General features: G+C 41.4%; 1 protein-coding gene across 1 annotated transcript in view; it reads right to left on the reverse strand.

The window, feature by feature from the left end:
• Positions 1 to 19647, reverse strand: part of LOC129839132 (uncharacterized) — a 40924-nt gene extending 21277 nt beyond the window's left edge. The window contains exons 1-13 of the mRNA XM_055906411.1: positions 18804 to 19647; positions 14222 to 14340; positions 11709 to 11823; positions 11361 to 11438; positions 10259 to 10374; positions 4673 to 4826; positions 4240 to 4373; positions 4043 to 4136; positions 3655 to 3729; positions 1580 to 1729; positions 1150 to 1359; positions 735 to 860; positions 123 to 275 (exon numbers count right to left, since the gene is read on the reverse strand). Coding sequence (XP_055762386.1) covers positions 123 to 275; positions 735 to 860; positions 1150 to 1359; positions 1580 to 1729; positions 3655 to 3729; positions 4043 to 4136; positions 4240 to 4373; positions 4673 to 4826; positions 10259 to 10374; positions 11361 to 11438; positions 11709 to 11823; positions 14222 to 14340; positions 18804 to 19310 — 2031 coding nt within the window. The 5' untranslated portion in view covers positions 19311 to 19647. The remainder of the gene's footprint in view (positions 1 to 122; positions 276 to 734; positions 861 to 1149; positions 1360 to 1579; positions 1730 to 3654; positions 3730 to 4042; positions 4137 to 4239; positions 4374 to 4672; positions 4827 to 10258; positions 10375 to 11360; positions 11439 to 11708; positions 11824 to 14221; positions 14341 to 18803) is intronic.
• Positions 19648 to 24723: the final 5076 nt, after the last annotated feature.

Raw genomic sequence — 24723 nt, forward strand, 5'->3', positions numbered from 1 at the left:
TGAGACTGGTGTTTTGCTGTTTAATGAAGCTGCCCCCCCCAAAAAAATATTTCAAAAACAAGGACATTTCTAAGTGACCGCAAACTTTTGAACGGTTGTGTATATACATATACTGTATATACCTCTAGCTCATCCTGTTGCTCCTGCAGTCCCTCGAGTTCAGAACTATAGGGCTCACATCTGACCGCCATGTCTGTCTCAGTGTCCAGAACGTCCATGCTGAACTCCGCACACCTGGACAAGAGCTGGTTGATTCGCAGCGTCACTGTTGAGTGCTAGTAGAAGAGAGGAGAGGAAAGGAGAGAAGAGAGAGGGCATCACAGATTTTATTTGATCTAATAGGTAAAAAAAACACGTTGTGCTTGTAAAATTTTGCAAACTGAACAATAGTAACAGAAACAGCCTGATTTTACAAGCAATGATTGGTTACACTACTTGAACCAGTCAACGCTAGTAGAATCAGGCGATGTTTCTGTTGCTATTGTTCCGTTTGCGAAAACTCTACAAGCACAGTGTGCTAATTTGTGGTGTTTTTTGTTGTTGAAAGCAACAGAAAACAATAATACATGCCATTTAGCAGACACTTTTGTACAAACGGACTAACAGTCAAGCGTGCATATTTCACTTACGGCTGATCCTGGGAATCAAACCCACTATCCTGGCGTTGCAAGAACCACGCTCTACCAACTACAGAGGACCAAATCCAAATAAAAAACTGTTCTATCAACTCCTACCTGACTCAGAAGTTCTTGGGTGTCTTGACTTTGACAGAGGGAATGTCCTCTTTTCTCCACTGCTTCACCAAGGTCCTCCATAGGGTAGTCCATGCACCCCTGGTCATCCATTTGTCCAGTAAGGGTCTGTCATGATAGTCAAATAAAGTACTCAGTATTTTGGTAGATTGTTGATGTATTAATCTAATAAGTTATCTGGTGATAGAATTGGAGTGTGGTTAGCTTTGCCTGCAAGGCCAGTGACCATGTCTTGTTGAGGTCTAATGGGAGTTTTAGTGGGAGTGTCTGTATCTAGAAGAAGAAAAAACACCCCTACCTTCCTTTTACGGAGGTTTGAGAAAACAGAGTTGCAAAAAGGACATGAAGAAAGCGGTATTGGAAAACCACGTAAAAACGGATGAAGCTGAAACCTTACCTGTCGCTCTACCTCGCAACGATCAACGTTTTCATCCTGGTCAAGACACCGCAGCAGCTCTGTCAGCATTCCTCTGTCGTTTTCCTCCAATGTCTCAGAGAGCTCCTCGACATCTGGGACGCTCCAGAATTCCACGTTTTTCGTGGTTGCACTGTATTCTGACAGGCGTCCTTCGAGCCGATCCTTGTCTGTCTCATGATTGTCATCCCTCTACAAAGGATAGCATGGATTTGTCTTCAATGCTGCATAAATTGCCCTCTGGGGACCAATCGTCTCAGAATAGGAGTACTGATCTAGGGTCAGGTCCCGCTATCCATATAATCTTACTAATTATTATCTAAAATACATAACTGATCCTACATCAGCACTCATACTTTGAGACACTATGAATACAAGCCCAGACCAGTATGTAGACACAAATAATCAATACCTCCAAGTTGATCCTCTCAGAGCTGTTTGAATAAATAATGCTTCTATGAAGTCTTCTCCTCAGAACTTCCCATAACGTTTCCACTTGGCCAAGGAGGTCTTCCATCTTCACACAACCTTGGTGCTGGCCTTGGGTTGACCCTGGCTTTTCCTGTCCCAAAGCATAGAACATGAATGTTTGCTCTAGTCTAGTATGTCATTTTTTAGTATCAAATAAAATCTTTTTCAAATAAAATCTTTTCCATTTCAAGAGTCACATTTATACATTTCTGAATTGTAAATTATATTAATGAATTGGATAATCCTGATAATGAAAGTAGTGTCCTTGATTTATCAGATCAATTTAAACTCTTTGCCAGAATTAATGACCACAACTCTGATAGCCTCTGCAAATCTCATCATACATATACTGAACAAAAATATAAACGCAACATGCAACAGTTTCAAAGGTTTAACCAATTTACAGTTCATATAAGGAAGTCATTCAATTGAAATGAATTAATTAGGCCCTAATCTATGGATTTCACATGACTGGAAATACAGATATGGATCTGTTGGTCACAGATACCTTTAATAAAGGTAGGGGCATGGATCAAAAAACCAGTCAGTATCTGGTGTGACCACCATTTTCCTCATGCAGCGAAACACATCTACTTCGCATAGAACTGATCAGGCTATTGACTGTGGCCCGTGGAATGCTGTCCCACTCCTCTTCAATGGCTGTGCGAAGTTGCTGGATATTGGCGGGAACTGGAACACACTGTCGTATTCCCAAACATTCAATGAATGACATGTCTGGTGAGTATGCAGGCCATGGAAGAACTGGGACATTTGCAGCTTCCAATAATTGTGTACAGATCCTTGCGACACAGGGCTGTGCCTTTTAACGCTGAAACATGAGGTTATGGTGGCGGATGAATGGCACGACAATGGTTCTCAGGATCTCATCATGGCATTCAAATTGCCATCGGTAAAATGCAATTTTGTTTGTTGTCCGTAGCTTATGTCTGTGGTTGAGCGATTTGCTGATGTCAACAGCATAACAGCATAACCCCACCGACACCATGGGGCACTCTGTTCACAACGTTAACATCAGCAAACCGCTCACCCGCACAACGCCATACATGCTATTTGCCATCTGCCCAGTACAGTTGAAACCGGGATTCATCCATGAAGAACACACTTCTCCAGTGTGCCAGTGGCCATCTAAGGTGAGCGTTTGCCTACTGAAGTCGGTTACTAACACCGAACTGCAGTCAGGTTAAGACACTGGTGAGGATGACGAGCAAGCAGATGAGCTTCCCTGAGACGGTTTCTGACCGTTTGTGCAGAATTTATTTCGGTTGTGCAAAGCCACAGTTTCATCAGCTGTCTGGGTGGCTGGTCTCAGACGATCCCACAGGTGATGAAGCTGGATGTGGATGTCCTGGGTTGGCGTGGTTACACGTGGTCTGCGGTTGTGAGGCCGGCTGGACATACTGCCAAATTCTCTAAAACAACATTGGAGGTGGCTTATAGTAGAGAAATGGACATTTAATTATCTGGCAAAAGCTCTGGGGGACATACCTGCAGTCAGCATACCAGTTGCACTCTCCCTCAGAACTTGAAACATCTGTGGCATTGTGTTGTGTGGCAAAACTGCACACTTTAGAGTGGCCTATTATTGTCCCCACAACAATGTGGACCTATGTAATGATTATGCTGTTTAATCAGCTTTTTGATGTGCCACACCTGTCAGGTGTATGGATTATCTTGGCAAGGGAGAAATTCTCACTAACATGGATGTAAACAAGTTTGTGCCCAAAATTTGAGAGAAAAAAAGGTTTATGTGCAAATGGAAAAATTCTGGGATCTTTTATTTCAGCTCATGAAACTTCGGTCCGACACTTTACATTTATATTTTTGTTCAGTATATATTGCCCAATGTAAAACTTTCTGAATCCGATAAGTACCATTGCAAGGACTGAATATTATGCAATGAAAAGCTACAAGATGTACTTTCTTGGACATGTCTAAGCAGATCGTGTTCGAAACAACATTGTCCTGGTAAATATCAGCTGACAGGTTTTTAGTCACCTCTGGACAACTCAGACTGGCTGTGTGGTGGCTGGGGGCTGACATAGCAAGGTTGTCTTTCAGCCATGACAGAGTCTTCAACCATCAAGCAACAGAAAGGAAGAGGAAATGAGGAAACAGGAGAGGAAGAGAGAGAACAAGAGGAGGAAGTGACATTTGGTTAACCCAGTGGGATACATCCAGGCCCAAATTCAATCAATTGCAGATCAAGGAAAACTACAGTACACTGGGGGTTCACTCTCGATGTTTACAACCTTCAAAGTTGTAAACCCAGTTAAAATCAACACACCCTGTTTATCACGCGGACATTGCCATTGGATTTTTACTCTAAAGTATTAGTACTGTTGTAGCAGACCACAAGAAACACCAGAAATCAGTCCATAGCTACCTTATCAGCAGATGTGGTAGAATTTTGCAACTGAATACCAAGTTCTGATTGGCAACCTGGATAACAAGTGTTCAAATGGGTTGTCTGGTCCTTTCTGCAAAGCAAGAAAATGTTACGTTAACTTAATGGTCTGCTTAAAGTGTCATCAACAATTTCATCTGGTTTCAAAAAAACAAGAAGCTGATGAAAGTCTATACCTTTGCCTCTCCACACACAGTCTTCCAGTCAAGTCATTGCTGGTGGTGTCACAGGAGACTCGGGCATAGCTTTTGGAAGGCTGTTCAACTTGACTAACAGTCAGCTTCCTGGGGACCCCACAGTCTTTCATGTTCTAAAAAAAAGGAAATTACACAGGTCAGTAGTAGGTCAAATAATTAGAGTAATTCTACTATTTTACAGAGGTATCAGGTACCACCTATTCTGATGAGTTCCTCTTTTCATAACAGTTCACCCAAATGACACCCCTATTCACATATTAGTTAGTTTAATCGACTCCTTAAAAGTTAAGGAAACCTATATGTAATTTTGTAATTTGGGTGAACTATCGAGATTTTGTAATTTGAGTGAACTATCACTTATACTACTTTTTAATAAGAATTTCCTAGTTATTTGAAAAATGGATCTGCTGACCTCGAACCCTTTGAGAGGGTTCTGTTCCTCTTTGATGTCCTTTCCTATGATCCTCTGGGCCTCATGTTCCGGATCTCTGGTTTGACTCAGTGCGCCAGGTTCATCACAGGAGAAGTCTATGGCAAGGGTGGTGGGCAAAGCTGGCCACTCGCTCCTGCATGGCAAAACATTATGGGTTACTTAATGTAACACTGGTTCTATCAATGATAGTGACCCTACCCTACCTCATCCGTAAGGCCAGCTGACACTCAGTGCTAGGTTCATTGGTAATGAAATAGAATGGTTCATGTGAGTGAATGGGCCAAAATCATGATAAAGCAAGAACAAACTCACTGTAAAAGACCAATCCAGCACATACACTACCGGTCAAAAGTTTTAGAACACATACTCATTCAAGGGATTTTCATTATTTTTACTATTTTCTACATTGTAGAATAATAGTGAAGACATCAAAATTATGAAATAACATACATGGAATCATGTAGTAACCAAAGAAGTGTTAAACAAATGAAAAAATATAGCCACCCTTTGCCTTGATGACAGCTTTGCACACTCTTGGCATTCTCTCAACCAGCTTCATGAGGTAGTCACCTGGAATGCATTTCAATTAACAGGTTTGCCTTCTTAAAAGTTAATTTGAGAAATGTCTTTCCTTCTTAATGCGTTTGAGCCAATCAGTTTTGTTGTGACAAGGTGGGGGAGTATACAGAAGATAGCCCTATTTGGTAAAAGACCAAGTCCATATTATGGCAAGAACAGCTCAAATAAGCAAAGAGAAATGACAGTCCATCATTACTTTAAGACATGAAGGTCAGTCAACACGTAACATTTCAAGAACTTTGAAAGTTTCTTCAAGTGCAGTTGCAAAAACCATCAAGCGCTATGATGAAACTGGCTCTGATGAGGACCGGCACAGGCATGGAAGACCCAGAGTTACCTCTCCTGCAGAGGATAAGTTCATTAGAGTTACCAGCCTCAGAAATTGCACCCCAAATAAATGCTTCACAGAGTTCAAGTAACAGGCACATCTGTGTGAATCATGCTTTGTGAATCAGGCCATTATGGTTGAACTGCTGCAAAGAAACCACTCCTGCAAAGCACACCAATAATAAGAAGAGACTTGCTTGGGCCAAGAAACATGAGCAACGGACATTAGACGGGTGGAAATGTGTCCTTTGGTCTGGAGTCCAAATTGGAGATTTTTGGTTCCAACCACCGTGTCTTTGTGAGACGTGGTGTGGGTGAACAGATGATCTCTGCATGTATATTTCCCACTGTAAAGCATGGAGGAGGAGGTGTTATGATGTGGAGGTGCTTTGCTTGTGACACTGTCTGTGATTTATTTAGAATTCAAGGCACACTTAACCAGCATGGCTACCACAGCATTCTGCAGCGATACCCCATCCCATCTGGTTTGGGCTTAGTGGGACTATCATTTGTTTTTACACAGGACAATGACCCAACACACCTCCAGGCTGTGTAAAAGCTATTTTACTAAGAAGGAGAGTGATGGAGTGCTGCATCAGATGACCTGTCCTCCACATCACCCGACCTCAACCAAAGGGAAAGGGTGGCTATTTGAAGAATCTCAGTTAAAAAATATATTTTAATTTGTTTAACACTGTTTTGGTTACTACATGATTCCATATGTGTTATTTCATAGTTTGATGTCTTCACTATTATTCTACAACGTAGAAAATAGTCTAAATAAAGAAAAACCCTTGAAGGAGTAGGTGTTCAAAAACTTTTGAAAGGTAGTGTACGATTACCTCTGCACGTCGTTTTTGCTGTTTTGGTTTCGGTTCGAGACCTGACTCAAAATTGTCTTGAGAAAAGTCACCGTCCGAAACGTTGACAACAATAAACATGCAGAGGTACTTGTGTGTCCGGGAGTAGTCTTTTACTATGAACAATATTATGCTCATTCTCCACAGCAAACATTGGTGTATACACCCCAGTGATATACTCAGGAAATTGTTTTTCCTGAGGCTTTTATTTCCAGCACCACAAACAAGATGAGAGAAAAGCATTGTGGTGTGGAGTGTTAAAATAAAACACATACTGTATTTAGTGCTTTTTATGTAGGCAGATTGGAAACCAAGGGGTAGATAGATGTGGGGGGGAGAGGTCAGAAGGGTGGACACAAAGATTGAACTCTGGTCTCCAGGGCCGTGGTACATAGCGACGGGAGTGATACCACTTAACCAAGGCTTAGCACCTACTGTCATGCATTAGAGACAATATGTCCAAAGTGGATCATTTGTAGCAGCCTTGGATGCCTCTTCATCAGTTTTACTGTGTATTCTTTAGGGTTTTTGAGTCCTACCCACAAGTCTGAGCACTCCTCAACATGTCTGGAGCACTTCTGCTTGGAGACGTGTCACATGACTCAGAAATCCAAGGATGAACAACACTGACTGGATCCACCAGATATGCTGAATTAGCTAACAACATGTTATGCAACCATGACAATCTGAACAGACAGAAGGCTTTGTCCTTGGAGTGACTGACTGGGGCCGGCAGGGGTACAAAGTAATGATGTCACCCCCCTCTGAAGGGGTGAGGTCATGGTTTCAGGAAAGTACTTTTGTTTTAGAAATAAACTATAAAACAGAGAGGGAACAGCATGGTTAGGAGTCAGAAATCTCGCCATCAAAAAGGAACACGTTGTGTATGTCGTGTCTTGTCGGTTGTCTTTAATTCAAACGTTCTTTCTCATTGGCGCCCGTTAAGGAAACCTATTTCCAGTTTTGACAGAAGAGAGCCAATTGCCGCCCTTACAACAAAAATACAAAGTTTGTGATACAGATACTCACTGGACAGAAATGGGCACACCTCTCCACACATATGCTTGGAATGTGGGTCATTTATTTATATTTCAAAAGTTTAATACCCTAAAACGTAGGATTTTATGGTTCAATGTCTTAAAAAATATGTTAGTGCCTCCGTAAACCATACAGTTTAAATTCAAAATCTGAGCTAGAACATTTGTAATTAAACTTCCAAACTGTAACTTTAAATGCAGAAGTGCATTTAACCCACAGTTGAATGACTAACATGGTAACTGACCAGTATACTTCTGTTCAATAAGCTTTATAAGCTACATCAGTTTGTATCCCTGGTTACTAGGCCATACCATACTTATGAGGCACTCTGCACACATCTGCTAAAGAAATTAGGAGCAGGTTTATCGTATAGTATAATCTCCCCCCAAAATGTCTTTCTCTATATTCATCCATATCTAATTTTGGCATACACTTGTCGCTCCAGCTCCTACACAGAACACTTTTACTGAGACACAGGGGCTTGCGAAATCCGCGTCATGCTCAAAGTTAGAGCATTGCATAATACAAAGAGAATGTCAAGAATGAATTCCCCTGAATTGATTCCACGGCGATTATCTGGACTGCATTTGCTGTGAGTGAAACTCAGACTATGGCTTATGAGGGCAAGGATCATTTCAATGTCGGCTTCAGTTGCCATTAGGGCATTGGTTCTAATGCCAGAATGTCTTGTTAGTTACACAACAAGAGTGTTAGGAGGAAAACAATACATCATCTTATTCACCGAGTAGGTTTTCCATTAATCCAATTGTAAACATCAAACCTTTTCATCTGGAATACATTTTCCATGAGTTCATCCTGACATAAACTGTTAGTGATGTTTATCAACATGTCAAAGTTCGGAGTCGACATGTGGGTTGGGTCAAAAAGGGCTGCCCATTTTGTGTCATTATACTGTAGCAATGGCTCGCTAACTCAGTTATTGGTGACCTCCATTGATGACTTTATTCAGCACTACCAAATGTAAAGGGTTTTACATTTGGTAGCAATGGTGTAAAGCAATGGTGTAAAGTACTTAAGTAAACATTAAAAATACATTTTTGGTTAACTTCTCTACGTTCCTAAAGAAAATAATGTACTTTTTACTCCATACATTTTCCCTGACACCCAAAAGTGCTTGTTACATTTTGAATGATTAGCTGGACAGGAATATCCCTGGTAGTCTCTACTGCCTCTGATCTGCCGGACTCACAAAACACAAAAGTTTTTTTTGTAAATTATGTCTGAGTGTTGGAGTGTGTCCCCTGGTTATCCGTAAGTAAATTAAATAAAACATGGAAATTGTGCCGTCTGGTTTGCTTAATATAAGGAATTTGAAATCATTTATTTTTTTACTTTTACTTTTGATACATAAGTATATTTGATCAATTACATTTACTTTTGATAGTTAAAACCAAATACTTTGAGTTTTACTCAAGTAGTATTTTACTGGGGGACTTTCACTTTTACTTGAGTCATTTTCCATTAAGACATCTTTACTTTTACTCAAGTATGACAAGTACTTTTTCCATAACTGAAAAATAGGCTACAGATAAGCAACCTGGTTCTCAGACGGTGGTTTCAGAAGGGAAATATACACAGTCTTCAATAAAGCAATAGAGTTGAGTGATGCAAACACATCCTCACTTGCACCTAATTGAAATAGTATTTGTAAGTGTTTATTTCTATGTTAATTGTATTCCAGGTTCCTGCTCAACATACATTATTCATATCATGCCTCAGTTGAGATCTCATTCCACCATTTCACCTGAACCGGTGAAGTGTGTAGTAATTGAGTGTTTGTATCTGAATAGGTATTGGCTAAAGAGGTAATTGTAGGCCCCTCCCACTAAATGAGATAACAAGCTACAGATGTTTAATTGTTTGTGGGAGAGTGCTAGTGGAGAAGAGAGGTAAGCAAGGATAGACCAGTGAAGATTATTGTTTTATTCTTGGGCTAATCTTTTAGTCCATGTTTTTACCATTTTAAAGCCTGTTTTTGTATTTATATATTTATTGAAAATAAATATCAAAATTTGGAAGAAACCGTTCCAGTTCTTTTAGTAAAATGTGTGAATATTGCAAACATTCCAAAATCCTGTAATGTTAGTATTTGATCTTACATTTATAGCAAATATTGCCATAATATATAGATACGGTGATAGATGGCATCCTTGTAACACACCCCTAGATAATGTGATATTAGATCAGTGTTTCCTGAGTACCCCCAACAATACACATTGTTGTGGCCCTGGACAAGCACACCTGATTCTGCTTCACAAGTAATCATCAAGTTGAATCAGGTGTTTTTGTCCAGGGCTACAACAAATGTGTGCTGTTGGGGTACTCAAGGACTGGAGTTGGGAAACACTGTATTAGATCATATAATATAAGGACTTTATAGGGTATCCCAAAATGGTACCATATTCTTTATATAATGCACTACTTTTGACCAGAGTCACATGGACCTTGGTCAAAAGTAATGAACTACAGTATATAGGGAATAGGGTGCCATTAGAGCAGGGTTTCCCAAACCTGGTCCTCGGTACCACAGGGGGTGCATATTTATTTTTTTGCCCAATCACTACACAGCTGATTCAAATAATCAACTAATCATCAACCTTTGATCATTTTAATCAGCTGTGTAGTGTAAGGCCAGAAACCAAAACGTGCACCCCTTGGGGTCCCGAGGACCGATATTGGGAAACGCTGCATTGGAGAGACAGACAAAGAAACGATATGAGCTTTAGGGACCCATATTTACCCGCTACCCTCCTGGAGAAGGCCCCAACTCTCCTGCACCTCAGCCTGCTTCCGTGTCACTCTGGCAGCCAGGGTAGGGTGGAGGTCCGAAAGGCGCGAAACAGTCTCGTTCAGCATCTGGAGAGAGCGTGGTCGAGGGAAGGGATGGGGGCAGTGGAAGGAAGTGACACAATTCATTTGGTGTTGATTTACAGTCTTTGGAAAACGACCCACCCTCTTTAAAATGGAAGGCTATGAGATGGAACACAGAAGTATTTTTTATTTGATCTTATTTCACCTTTATTTAACCAGGTAGGCTAGTTGAGAACAAGTTCTCATTTACAACTGCGACCTGGCCAAGATAAAGCAAAGCAGTGCGACACAAACAACAACACAGAGTTACACATGGAATAAACAAGCGTACAGTCAATAACACAATAGAAAAAAAATAAAGTCTATATACAGTGTGTGAAAATGGCAAGAGAATAAATAGGCCAAAGTAGCGGAGTAATTACAATTTAGCAAATTAACACTGGAGTGATAGATGAGCAGATGATGATGTGCAAGTAGAAATACTGGTGTGCAAAAGAGCAGAAAAGTAAATAAAAACAATATGGGGATGAGGTAGGTAGATTGGGTGGGCTATTTACAGATGGGCTATGTACAGCTGCAGCGATCGGTTAGCTGCTCAGATAGCTGATGTTTAAAGTTAGTGAGGGAAATATAAGTCTCACAGTATAACACCACGTCATAGAAGGCTCCTTCTGTGGTTAAGGGGGAAACACCCCAAAAAGATCCAGAGAAGGTCTAGGAAGGAATAATCTGGTAGTGTTATGGTGTTATGTTTCACTGTCTTATGATAGTTTCTCTGTGTTTCTCTCTACTTAGTAGGCTTGAGTACTGAGCATGTGCCAAGACCATACATTACAGTTATAGTGCATTTCTTTTAAATTCACTGAAACAGTGACATTCAATTAATATTTTTGTTGGTTATATTTTCAATGATAACTTTTTGGAATTACTAGTATTTCACTTGAAATGGAATTGAACACAGCCCTGATGTATGAACGATGCGTAAATGTATTCATTATTTTGAGCTACATTTTCCCCCAAGTGCCACTCACCGTGATTTGGCTGGCAATATTGTAGATCTCTGTCTGACCGCAGCTCCCCTGGCTATCTGATCCAGACAGGATGCTTCTCTACCAAACACAAAAATAATATAGAGTCAATCTTGTGATAATAAGTGTAATAACGTGTAATTAGAAAACAGTGATCATTTGGAGAGCTTTGGGACCATGTATTGGTGTTATGTTGGGGACAGTTGTACTAAGCTCATGGCGCATATATTTTTCAAGAATCAATCAATTGAAATAAACATTTAACAGCATGTAAATATTGCAGGTTGTACCTTTAAAGGATCACTGGTGCAAAATAGGACTCTTGTGCAAATTCCTATTCTGCCTTTTTACCTTCCTGTTGATGGTGAAGATGATGTTGTCAGCCTGTTGGTAGAAGGAGGAGACGTCCAGAGCCAGTTTGAGGTCTTGGTGATAGTTTCTTAACAGTGACTGGAACCTCAGGCAGCTACCAAAGAGATACAGTATCTAGTTCAGTGCTTTGTCAATGGGGTCCCATGAGGGTCAAATTCCCAGATATGACTTGAAATCCAAGATAGACGCAGAATAATTCAAGTCAGACCAAGTAATGTGACATAACATGGAAAGCTGTAGTTACATAGTAGTAGCTACGAAAACAACATGTTAACGGTAGCCATAACAAATATACATCCATGGCACCAAGGACAAAGTATATTTAGCCTAGTCAAGGAGTGGGACTCTAACCTAGATGCTTATAAGAAATTCCGGTATGCCCTCCGATGAACCATAAAACAGGCATGGCGTCAATACAAGACTAAGATTGAATCGTATTACACCTGCTCCGACGCTCGTCGGATGTGGCAGGGCTTGCATACTATTACGGACTACAAAGGGAAGCACAGCCGCGAGCTGCCCAGTAACACAAGCCTACCAGACAAGCTAAATCACTTCTATGCTCGCTTTGAGGTAAGCAACACTGAAGCATGCATGAGAGCATCAGCTGTTCCGGACGAGTGTATGATCACACTCTCCACAGCCGATGTGAGTAAGACCTTTAAACAGATCAACACTTACAAGACCACAGGGCCAGACGGATTACCAGGACGTGTACACCGTGCATGCGCTGACCAACTGGCAAGTGTGTTCACTGACATTTTCAACCTGTCCCTGACCAAGTCTGTAATACCAACATGTTTCAAGCAGACCACCATAGTCCCTGTACCCAACCTGCCTAAATGACTACCGACCCGTAGCACTCACGTCTGTAGCCCTGAAGTTCTTTGAAATCTGGTCATTGCTCATATCAACACCATTATCCCAGAAACCCTAGACCCTCTCCAATTTGCATACCGCCCCAACAGATCCACAGATGACGCAATCTCTATTGCACTCCATACTGCCCTTTCATACCTGGAGAAAAGGACCCCCTACGTGAGATTGCTATTCATTGACTATAGCTCAGCATTCAACACCATAGTGCCCTCAAAGCTCATCACTAAGCTAAGGACCCTGGGACTAAACACCTCCCTCTGCAACTGGATCATGAACTTCCTGATGGGCCGCCTCCAGGTGGTAAGGGTAAGCAACAACACATCTGCCACGCTGATCATCAACACGGGGGCCCCTCAGGGGTGCATGCTTAGTCTCCTCCTGTACTCCCTGATCACAGACAACAATGAGACAGCCTATAGGGAGGAACTCAGAGACCTGGCAGTGTGGTGCCAGGATAACAACCTCTCCCTCAACGTGATCAAGACAAAGGAGATGATTGTGGACTACAGGAAAAAGAGGACCAAGCACGCCCCCATTCTCATCGACGGGGCTGTAGTTGAGCAGGTTGAGAGCTTCAAGTTTCTTGGTGTCCACATCACCAACAAACTATCATGGCCCAAACACAACAAGACAGTCGTGAAGAGGGCACGACAACGCATATTCCCCCTCAGGAGACAGAAATGATCTGGCATGGGTCCTCAGATCCTCAAAAAGTTACACCGCTGCACCATTGAGAGCATCCTGAATGGTTGCATCACCGCCTGGTATGGCAACTGCTCGGCCTCCAACCACAAGCACTACAGAGGGTAGTGCGTGCTGCCCAGTACATCACTGGGGCCAAGCTTCCTGCCATCCAGGACCTCTATACAAGGCGGAGTCAGAGGAAGGCCAAATAATTGCCAAAGACTCCAGCCACCCTAGTCATAGACTGTCCTCTCTGCTACCGCATGGCAAGCAGTACCGGAGTGCCACGTCTAGGTCCAAAAGGTTTCTTAACAGCTTCTACCCCCAAGCCATAAGACTCCTGAACAGCTAATCAAATGGCTACCCAAACTATTTGCTTTGTACCCCCCACCTCCATTTTTATCCTGCTGCTACTCTCTGTCTATTGTCCATGCAGTCACTTTACCTCTACCTACATGTACGTATTACCTCAATTACCTCAACTAACCGGTGCCCCCACACATTGACTCAGTACCGGTACCCCCTATATATAGCCTCGCTACTTTTATTTTATTGTTGCTCCTTAATTATTTGTTATTTTTCAATTTTTCTTATTTTATTTATTTATTTTTTACTTCGGTTTATTTTAGTAAATACTTTCTTATCACTTTTTTTCTACTTAAACAACAACTGCATTGTTGGTTAAGGGCTTGAAAGTAAGCATTTCACTGTAAGGTGAACCTGTTGTACTCGGCGCATGTGACAAATAAAATGTGCTTTGATTTAGTCATAGAGAAATAAAAAAAACTATAAGAAATCACGAGTGGCCATGATTTATCATGAAAATATCAAAGTTTAGGGTCCTGTCGTTTCTTACTGTTATTGCTTTATTTTTTTAATCAAAGTAAGGTGTTACTGATATATCTTGCTCAGTCAAACATGGGACCTACGTTTGGTTAACGGCGTTCTCTCTGGAAGGGATTTTGTTCCCTTCCCTCTGTTGCAGTCTCTTCCTCTTCTCTCCCTTGTGGTCGGTCTCCACGTCAAGCGTCTCGTACTGATGTCCATCCTATAGAGGTCATTATAAAGGAAGAACCTGTGAACCAGTACACTCAATGCATGGTTCTGACACTTGAGGGCATGTACAGTTGAAGTCGGAAGTTTACATACACTTAGGTTGGAGTCATAAAAACTTGTTTTTCAACCACTCCACAAATTTCTTGTTAACAAACTATAGTTTTGGCAAGTCGGTTAGGACATCTACTTTGTGCATGACACAAGTAATTTTTCCAACAATTGTTTACAGACAGATTATTTAACTTATATTACACACTGTATTACAATTCCAGTGGGTCAGAAGTTTACATACACTAAGTTGACTGTGCCTTTAAACAGCTTGAAAAATTCCAGAACATGATGCCATGGCTTTAGAAGCTTCTGATAGGCTAATTGACATAATTTGAGTCACTTGGAGGTGTACCTGTGGATGTATTTCAAGGCCTACCTTAAAACTCAGTTTGCTTGACATCCTGGGAAAATCAAAAGAAATCAGCCAAAGACCTCAGAAAATAGTGTATACCTCCACAAGTCTGGTTCATCCTTGGGAGCAATTTCCAAATGCCTGAAGGTACCATGTTCATCTGTACAAACAATAGTACGCAAGTATAAACACCATGGGACCACGCAGCCATTATACCGCTCAGGAAGGAGACACGTTCTGTCTCCTAGAGATGAACATACTTTAGTGCCAAAAGTGCAAATCAATCCCAGAACAACAGCAAAGGACCTTCTGAAGATGCTGGAGGAAACAGGTACAAAAGTATCTTTATAACGGAGTTTTAATATATTTGGCTAAGGTGTACGTAAACTCCGTACTTAAACTGCGTACTTAAACTGTATATATATATATGTATATGTATATGTATATGTATATGTATATGTATATGTATATATATGTATATATATATGTATATATATATGTATATATATATGTATATATGTATGTATATATGTATATATGTATATATGTATGTATGTATGTATGTATGTATGTATGTATGTATGTATGTATGTATGTATGTATGTATGTATGTGTGTGTGTGTGTGTGTGTGTGTGTGTGTGTGTGTGTGTGTGTGTGTGTGTGTGTGTGTGTGTGTGTGTGTGTGTGTGTGTGTGTGTGTGTGTGTGTGTGTGTGTGTGTGTGTGTGTGTGTGTGTGTGTGTGTGTGTGTGTGTGTGTATATATATGTGTATGTATTCACTGAACCAAAATATAAACACAACATGTAAAGTGTTGGTCCCATGTTTCGTGAGCTGAAATAAAAGATCCCAGAAATGTTGTGCCATTCATCTGCCATCGTCACCTCATATTTCAGTATGCTTTTATTTATTTATTTTTCATTTCACCTTTATTTAACTAGGTAGGCCAGTTGAGAACAAGTTCTCATTTACAACTGCGACCTGGCCAAGATAAAGCACATCAGTGTGACAAAAATCAACAACACAGAGTTACACATAAACAACACACATAACACATTAGAAAAATCTTTGTACAGCATGTACAAATGTAGGAGAATAGGGAGGTAAGGCAATAAATAGGTCATAGAGGCATTAACGCTGGAGTGATAGATGTGCAGATGATGATGTGCAAGTAGAGATACTGGGATACAAAAATGATAATGCACGGCCCCATGTCGCAAGGATCTGTACACAATTCGTGGAAAAGGAAAATGTCCCAGTTCTTTCATGACCTGCATACTCACCAGACATATCACCCATTGAGCATGTTTGGGATGCTCTGGATCGATGTGTAAGATAGCGTGTTCCAGTTCCCGCCAATATCCAGCGACTTCGCCCAGCCATTCAAGAGGAGTGGACAACATTCCACAGGCCACAATCAACAGCCTGGTCAACTCTAATGCGAAGGAGATGTGTCACGCTGCATGAGGCAAATGGAGGTCACACCAGATACTGACTGGTTTTCTGATCCACGCCCCTACCAGTTTTCTTAATATCTGTGACCAACAGATGCATGTCTGTATTCCCAGTGATATGAAATCCATAGATTAGGGCCTAGCAAATTTATTTAAATTGACAACTTTCCTTATATGAACTGTATCTCAGTAAAATCTTAGAAATAGTAGCATGTTGCGTTTATATTTTTGTTTGGTGTATATATACGAACCACCTGTGTGTAATGCTTCACAAAGGATTTCTGTATGGTCATTTCATTATTTGCAGTACATGGGCTGTTATTGGGATCCATGAGATGTAGTGTAATGTATTAGCAACGTAGCTGTTATTCAGTTATAAGTGCTGTTAAAGGTACCCATGATGTGTTTTGAATGGTTATCCCAAGTGCTTTACTGCACTATGAGCAAGGTCATGCATTATACAGATGGTTATCAGTATTTGTAACGTAAAAATGTGAAAATAATGTATTTTTTGCCATAGCTGTGAAATCACCGCAGGAGATACATTCATTTAATTTCATTTACTTCTGCTACTTTGCAATTCATAATTTTCTGCGAGCTGCAGAGCACTATTCCATCTTTGCGGTTTCATAACGTTAAGCTCGTGGAACCTTTTCCTTGCCTGTCTCCGTTCTCTCTTTGCCATGCCGATGCATTCTGTACTGATGACCTCATGCAAAACGTTGAATGATGCATATTATCTTTCCGAGACCTCTTACATCATCGCTGTGTGTAGCTAAATCATGGAGCAACCTGCTGCTGGTTCCCTACAGTCTCCACAATAATCTGAAACTTGTTAGGCCTGCCTGGTTTTCATCTTAGACAGATGTTTGTTTTCCTGGAATGTAATGAACTGTATTTTCTGCAGTGAAATACAAACTTGGGTAACAGTTTACTCAAAACTTGCAATTATAATGCATTATGATGCGTTGATAAGCTTGTATATGAGCTTTTAGAATGTTTTACAATAGCGTATCACTGTAAGCACTGTTGCGCAGGTTTCACCATGTTGCAAGATTTCCATGTACCTTGGTAGTTCAAGCCGCAGGTAGGCTACAAAAGACCACCAAACTGAATGCACATACCCTGCAGTCTTTGGATAGCTTGGCTATACACAAAGCTATAAACGATGTGTCTATGTAGTCTTGGGTACTTGAAAAGTTGAAAACTTCAAGAGATGTAGACATTGTCATAAGAAACAGGGAAATGTACAGACAGATGCCCAAAAACGGACCCCCAGAGCTATACTCAATACTGGTGAAAAAATGTAACTTGTGTACTAAACACAGCGATGAGATAACGCAGGCTTTGTGTGACTCAGCCAGCCCACCTACACAGGGCCGAGATGAAGAGCGAAAGAGAGCCAAAACCATGATCTCATCTCAAAATAATTGCTCCTCTTTTCACTGTTCCAGTTCCTTTTCCCATCCCACTGTCCTTTTGCTAGTTGCATGCTCAGCATTGAAAACTGTAACCATGGGACTGTTATCTGTAAAAATATTTAACTTGATTTTCCGGTTAACTTAAAATGTATGTCATGCTTTCTGAGTGCAGAAAATATGCATCTTAACATGGTATGTGATATTAAGTACACTATCTTCTTTATCTGTAAGCTTATTTTGGCATGCTTGTTCCACAAATAGTTGTTCAGTGTCACTATTTAATACAATCGGGATCCCCTTAAATTCCGAAAGGCAATCGCACATTTTGAAATAACCCGTTTGCCAGCTGTGGATCTGGAGAAACACTTAATCACAAGTACAACTTCAGTTTGGCATCATTATATCCACCAACGCAATGTGCCTGATTGCTATTTTCATCACGCAACCCTTTCAGTTATGGAATTGGGAGTCGTTTATTCTGTGGAAATAACCAGTTCATCCGAAACGTGGCCTTTTGCCTTGCTTAATGAACGCCTGCTGATGATCTCATAGCTCGAGAGTACAGTGTGGATAATGCAACACCGAGGTAATAGTGCACACATTGTGAAAGTGTGTGTGTGTGTGTGTGTGTGTGTGTGTGTGTGTGTTTCATGTTGGAACAATGCACGTTATGGTGTTCATATCATGTTGCTTTTGGTAAAAAAGTATCTTGTGTTGCAGGGTGGAAGGCGTTAAACGAAAAGATTCTGATGTTGTTACTCAGCTTAGTCAGTAATGCAAATTCAGTAATTATTAGTATGTGAAAAAAAACAATTACGTAATGAGAGCATTACGTAATATGTGAAATGAGGGAGAAAAACAAAACATTACTAACACTGGGTTTTGTGGTTCTGGGTTTAATTCCCAATTCTCCTTTTGCCATTTGGCTCTGGACTTACTTTCTTTAAAGCAAACAAGTCAATTAATTTGCTTTCAGAAAGCTTGAGAACGGCCAACAGAAACAAAACAAATGTCCATAACAACACTGGTTGAGTCATTCACCATTTCTATTTCATATAAAGCCAATTGACTTGAACCAAGTGATTTGAAATGTAAATTCGTTGGTGCTGGCTTGCAGCCTATCCTAACTCAATAACATGTGAGACACCATGAATAAAACAACTGTAATCTAAGGTTACCTTAGACTGAGAGTTGGACCTCTTATCCAAGTCGTCCTCTACTATCAAGGATGGCGGTTTTGGGTGAACACTGTTGTAGTTGCTTCGGATGGCCTCCGACGTGGAACTGACTGAGGTGGCCAGGTCAGAGTCACCCAAGGACACGTCGGGGACTGTCTCGGCATTCCTGCAAATAGCAATCTTCCTGATGGACCTAGAGGATGCAGTGGGGGACACAGAATTCCTGTCCTCCTCCACTCTCTCATCCTGATGTCCCTCTGGTGTTGAAGCGTAGACCTGGGCGGCCACTTGTGGGAGTTCCGACTTCCCGGTCCCAGGCCACCCCTGGGACTGGCCCACGTAAAGGGACATTTGGTGGTGTAGGTTGTTCTGTAGCTCCAACTTGTTCGGAGCAGCAGACTTCGGCAGATAGACGTCCACAAACTCCTGGCATTTGGCTTCTGATGGGACAGACAGTCTGGTCCCAATGGTAAAGGGTTGGATTTTTCTGACGACACCCTCAGACATGGTTTTTTTGATAGCTCTGCAGTGTAGTCTAGATGGGCATACTGTGACAAGAATCACAAGACAATACAGATATCTCACCTCATCTACCGCAAAGTCCAGTATCAGAAGTTCAGAATGAGAGGAAAAACAAGACGAATCATCAAATGAATAATGCTCTTTTCCCCCCCAAAAAATTGTCAGGAGAAAATCTCACTCAAAAAGCCACCCGCCTCCTTGCACCTCATGGAGAGAAGACAAGTACAAGACACACAATAGGACGTCCCCTCCTGTCTGTTTCTAAGTTATCAACTGAGCCCGTGTCATGTCAGGGGAAACCAATGTGAGAAGCGGAGGAGGGAGGAGTGCCTCTTCTGAGCAACCACCAAGCCAATAGTGAGAGAGAGAGAGAGAGAGACAGATAGAGAGAGAGAGAGCTGAGTGAAGAGAGAAAGTGTCTGGCTTGCTGCCTGGCTGCTCTCTTAGAAAAAAGAAAAAATAGGAAGGGAAAGAGAGGGGGGAAGTTTCATTAAAAAGGAGTGAGGTCACCACTTTCTGTCAAGGGCTGGGCAGAGTCAGAGTGACTGAGGGTTGTAAAACTGGAGCTGTGAAAACTTCCTCCCCAAACAAAAAGCTCCATGCTCAGATATGAGTAGAAGTAACAGAGGGGTACATGCTCTCTCTCGCTCGCTCACTCTTTCACTCGCTCCCACTTTCTCTCATTCTGCTCTCGCCAACTCAGTCACAGCTGGACAATGAGGTAATACTTTTGACAAAAATAACAAACATGAAGCACCTCTAGATCTCACGTCTGCAGTCTGCTCTCTCTTTTTTCTCCCTCTCTCTCTCTTTATCTCTCTCCATAACTGGTCAAATTGTCAAATGTTTGTTCCACAAGTACAAAAGGTGAGGGTATTTGCTTGTTCTCAAATATGCCTCAAGAATCAATGGTTTTTTTCTAACAGTTTTCACACTTTTTTTCATAACAATCGCTATGAGTTTGTTCTGAGGAGTAACAAAATCCAATGCAATTTTCTACTTCTTTTTCTAGTTCCACATTCACAGTCCAAACATTTACAGACATGCATAGGAAACACATTGTGCTTACTCAGGCCTCAGGCTTCCACTTGATTTGAACCAGGTGTCCTATCTACGGGTCAAACTACATCAGGCTACTGTAACATCCTCTGTACTTCTCTGGCAATCCCTTACAGGTCTTTTCCATGTTATAGGCCATAGGCCGAAACTGTTTTTGGACTGGGACTTATACAATGTAGTTTGTTCTTATAGGAACAGGAGAAAATACCTGTTTTTGTTTCATGAAGATGGATTGGGGTTTTGTAGAAAGAAGATTATTTTTGTTTTCTCATATATATTTCACTGTGTAATCCAATACTCCGGTGGAACTCTGTTCACATATTTGGCTTGTACAAGATGTATGGAAATTCCCTCTTTGATTTATGAACACGACCCCATTTCACCATGCTAACTTGCTCACTCTCACAAATGAACACTCTTTTCGTGTTTGTATTTTACCCGTACACCCAATGCCCCCTTTCTCTCGAGGCTCAACTGAAGTCAATTGACTTTGGGTCAACACCATGAGGACCAATAGGCATGAAACAGCCCTGTCCATTTCCTGTTCCAAGAACCAACTGTCTTATGCACTCAAGCTACATGACCTCGAATTCCTATGGCTATAGCTCATCCCCTTACCATGTCTTGACAGCTCTTGTTTTGCTGATAGCAAGAACAAAGAGTTCCGTCACATACTCCTATGTTTTCGTGCAACACTTATACCAACATGGGTTACTAGACATTTTCATTTTGCCATGATGCTAATGAAACATTAAATGTTCCAGAATTAATTGCAACGTGCAGTATCTAAATATAAATCTGACCATCTTGATCCTACCATAAAACAAACTTTATGGGGCGGTTTCGCGGACACAGATTAAGCCTAATCCTAGACTAAATGTAACTTTTAAACTAGACTAACTGAAATTACATTTCTCAGACATGGTTTAAAATAGTCTTAGACTTGCCCTAGTCTAGATTTAGAAAAGTCTAATTTCCAGAAGGATGATTAGAATTAATCTAGATCTAAGTGAAAGCTTAAATTAAACCTGGCAAAGACAGGTTTAACTTCAGATTAATGAATGTTGATCAAAGAGCACCACCAAGGCTAGACAGAAGGGCGGTTATAGACAGGAGCAACTCACGGAATGATTTTGATTAAATCAATTTTCGTGACCGTTTCCGTATATACAAAGAAAATGCAGCTGACATTGAGGTTTTTGGCATCTGGAACCTCCCATCGTGAAACAGGAGATTTCTGTGGTGCAAGTGAACTGACAGTTTGCAAAATATTCCACAATGTACGCAATCAAATCAAATCAAATGTATTTATATAGCCCTTCTTACATCAGCTGATATCTCAAAGTCCTGTACAGAAACCCAGCCTAAAACCCCAAACAGCAAGCAATGCAGGTGTAGAAGCACGGTGGCTAGGAAAAACTCCCTAGAAAAGTCAAAACCTAGGAAGAAACCTAGAGAGGAACCAGGCTATGAGGGGTGGCCAGTCCTCTTCTGGCTGTGCCGGGTGGAGATTATAACAGAACATGGCCAAGATGTTCAAATGTTCATAAATGACCAGCATGGTCCAATAATAATAATCACAGTAGTTGTCGAGGGTGCAGCAAGTCAGCACCTCAGGAGTAAATGTCAGTTGGCTTTTCATAGCCGATCATTAAGAGTATCTCTACTGCTCCTGCTGTCTCTAGAGAGTTGAAAACAGCAGGTCTGGGACAGGTAACACGTCCAGTGAACAGGTCAGGGTTCCATAGCCGCAGGCAGGACAGTTGAAACTGGAGCAGCAGCACGGGCCAGATGAACTGGGGACAGCAAGGAGTCATCATGCCAGGTAGTCCTGAGGCATGGTCCTAGGGCTCAGGTCCTCTGAAAGAGAGAAAGAAAGAGAGAAAGGGAGAATTAGAGAGAGCATACTTAAATTCACACAGGACACCGGATAAGACAGGAGAAGTACTCCAGATATAACAGACTGACCCTAGCCCCCTGACACATAAACTACTGCAGCATAAATACTGGAGGCTGAGACCGGAGGGGTCAGGAGACACTGTGGCCCCATCCGATGATACCCCCGGACAGGGCCAAACAGGAAGGACGAGTATAGCCCACAAAGATCTCCGCCACGGCTCAACCCAAGGGGGGGGGGGGGGGGGGGGGGGGGCGCCGCCAACCCAGACAAAGATCACGTCAGTGACTCAACCCACTCGAGTGACGCACCCCTCCTAGGGACGGCATGAAAGAGCACCAGTAAGCCAGTGACTCAGCCCCTGTAATAGGGTTAGAGGCAGAGAATCCCAGTGGAGAGAGGGGAACCGGACAGTCAGAGACAGCAAGGGCGGTTCATTGCTCCAGAGCCTTTCCGTTCACCTTCACACTCCTGGGCCAGACTACACTCAATCATATGACCCAATGCTATATGTGAACTGAAAGTGCAACTCCAAAACTCCTCCTTGTATTCTCAGATTGAAGGAGACAACATAGCGGAATCATACTTGGTGACAGTGGTCTGCACAGACCAACTTATTGTTCACCCCCTATCTTCCTGCAATAGGACCTGAGCAACAACGGTACAATCAAGCTCATATTCGCACCAGAGGTGCAGTGGAGTGCAATTTTGGTATATGGAAACTTTCAGCATGCTTATAGAGAAGGGAACTTGACATGTACTGCACTGACACAAATGGTTGAAAGATATTGATAAGAATATTGTGGGAGCTGTACTGTTAGATTTCAGTGCAGCCTTTGATATTATTGGCCATAACCTGTTGTTGAAAAAGCGTACAGTATGTGTTATGGCTTTTCAACCTCTGCCATTTCTTGGATTCAGAGCTATCTAATATAACTCATGGTTTTCTTTAATGGAAGCTTCTCTAATGTCAAACATGTAAAGTGTGGTGTACCGCACAGTAGCTCTCTAGGTCCTCTACTCTTTTTTATTTTTTTTACCAATGACCTGACACTGGCATTAAACAAAGCATGTGTGTCCATATAAGCATCAGCAACCACAGCTAATTAAGTCACTTAACAACCCTTAACAAAGAGTTGCAGTCTGTTTTGGAATGGGCGGGCAGTAATAAACTGGTCGTGAACATCTCTAAAACTAAGAGCATTGAATTTGGTACAAATCCTTCCCTCAGTTCTAGACCTCAGCTGAATATGGCAATGAGCGGTGTGACTCTTGAACAAGTTGAGACTAAATTACCTTAGATTATCAACTGTCATGGTCAAAACATATAGATTCAATGGTTGTAAAGATGGGGAGAGGTCTGTCCATAATAAAGAGATGCTCTGCTTTTTTGACACCACACAAAAACATCAAGTCCTGCATGCTCTAGTGTTGTCTTACCTTGATTATTGTCCAGTTGTGTTGTCGAGTGCTGCAAGCAAATACCTAGTTAAGCTACAGCTGGCCCAGAACAGAGCGGCACGTCTTGCTCTTCATTTTAATCAGAGGGATGATATAAATACTATGCATGCCAGTCTCTCTTGGCTAAGAGTTGAGGAGAGACTGACTGCATCACATCTTCTTTTTATAAGAAACATGAATGTGTTGAAAATCCCAAAGTGTTTCCATAGTCAACTTACACACAGCTCTGAAACACATTTACCCCACCAGACATGCCACCAGGGGTCTTTTCACATTCCCCAAATCCAGAACAAATTCAAGAAAACATGCAGTATTTTATAGAGCCATTTGTAATAAATACTCAGGGAGAAAAAGGTGCATGTGTTTATTTCGCCTTCGCAGAAGGCAGGAATCATGGTCACAGGCAATGGTCATACACAGGTAGGCAAACAGGCAGGTGAATCAAAACTAGGACTGAAGGCTATATATAACTGGTTCTCACAAACGAGCTAGGAAAAGGCGTAGTAGTCAAAACGAACAATACCTCACAAAGGCACAAACAGAATGAACTGAACTAAATAAGGAGCTGATGAGACCAGGTGAGTAACTAACACAGGTGAAATCATTGAACGAAAAAGAAAGATAGGGCTACGTTCAAGAACACAAAGAAACAGGGCTACGTTCAAGAACATGAAACAGAACACAAGGTTGACTAAGAAAATAAATACAGAACCTTACATCATTATTGCATGGAACTCCATTTAATTTCATATTTCTTAAACGAACAGCAAACCTGGTTTCAAAAAACAGATAAAGCAACACCTCACAGCACAACGCCTCTTCCCTATTTGACCTAGATAGTTTGTGTATGTATTGATTTGTAGACTGTATGCTTTAAACATTTTTTAAATGTAATTCTGTCCTTGAGCTGTTCTTTTCTATGAATGTTCTAAACTCAGCAAAAAAGGAAACACCCTTTTTTCAGGACCCTGTCTTTCAAAG

Source organism: Salvelinus fontinalis, chromosome 3 (assembly GCF_029448725.1).
Source record: "Salvelinus fontinalis isolate EN_2023a chromosome 3, ASM2944872v1, whole genome shotgun sequence".
Classification (NCBI taxonomy): domain Eukaryota; kingdom Metazoa; phylum Chordata; class Actinopteri; order Salmoniformes; family Salmonidae; genus Salvelinus; species Salvelinus fontinalis.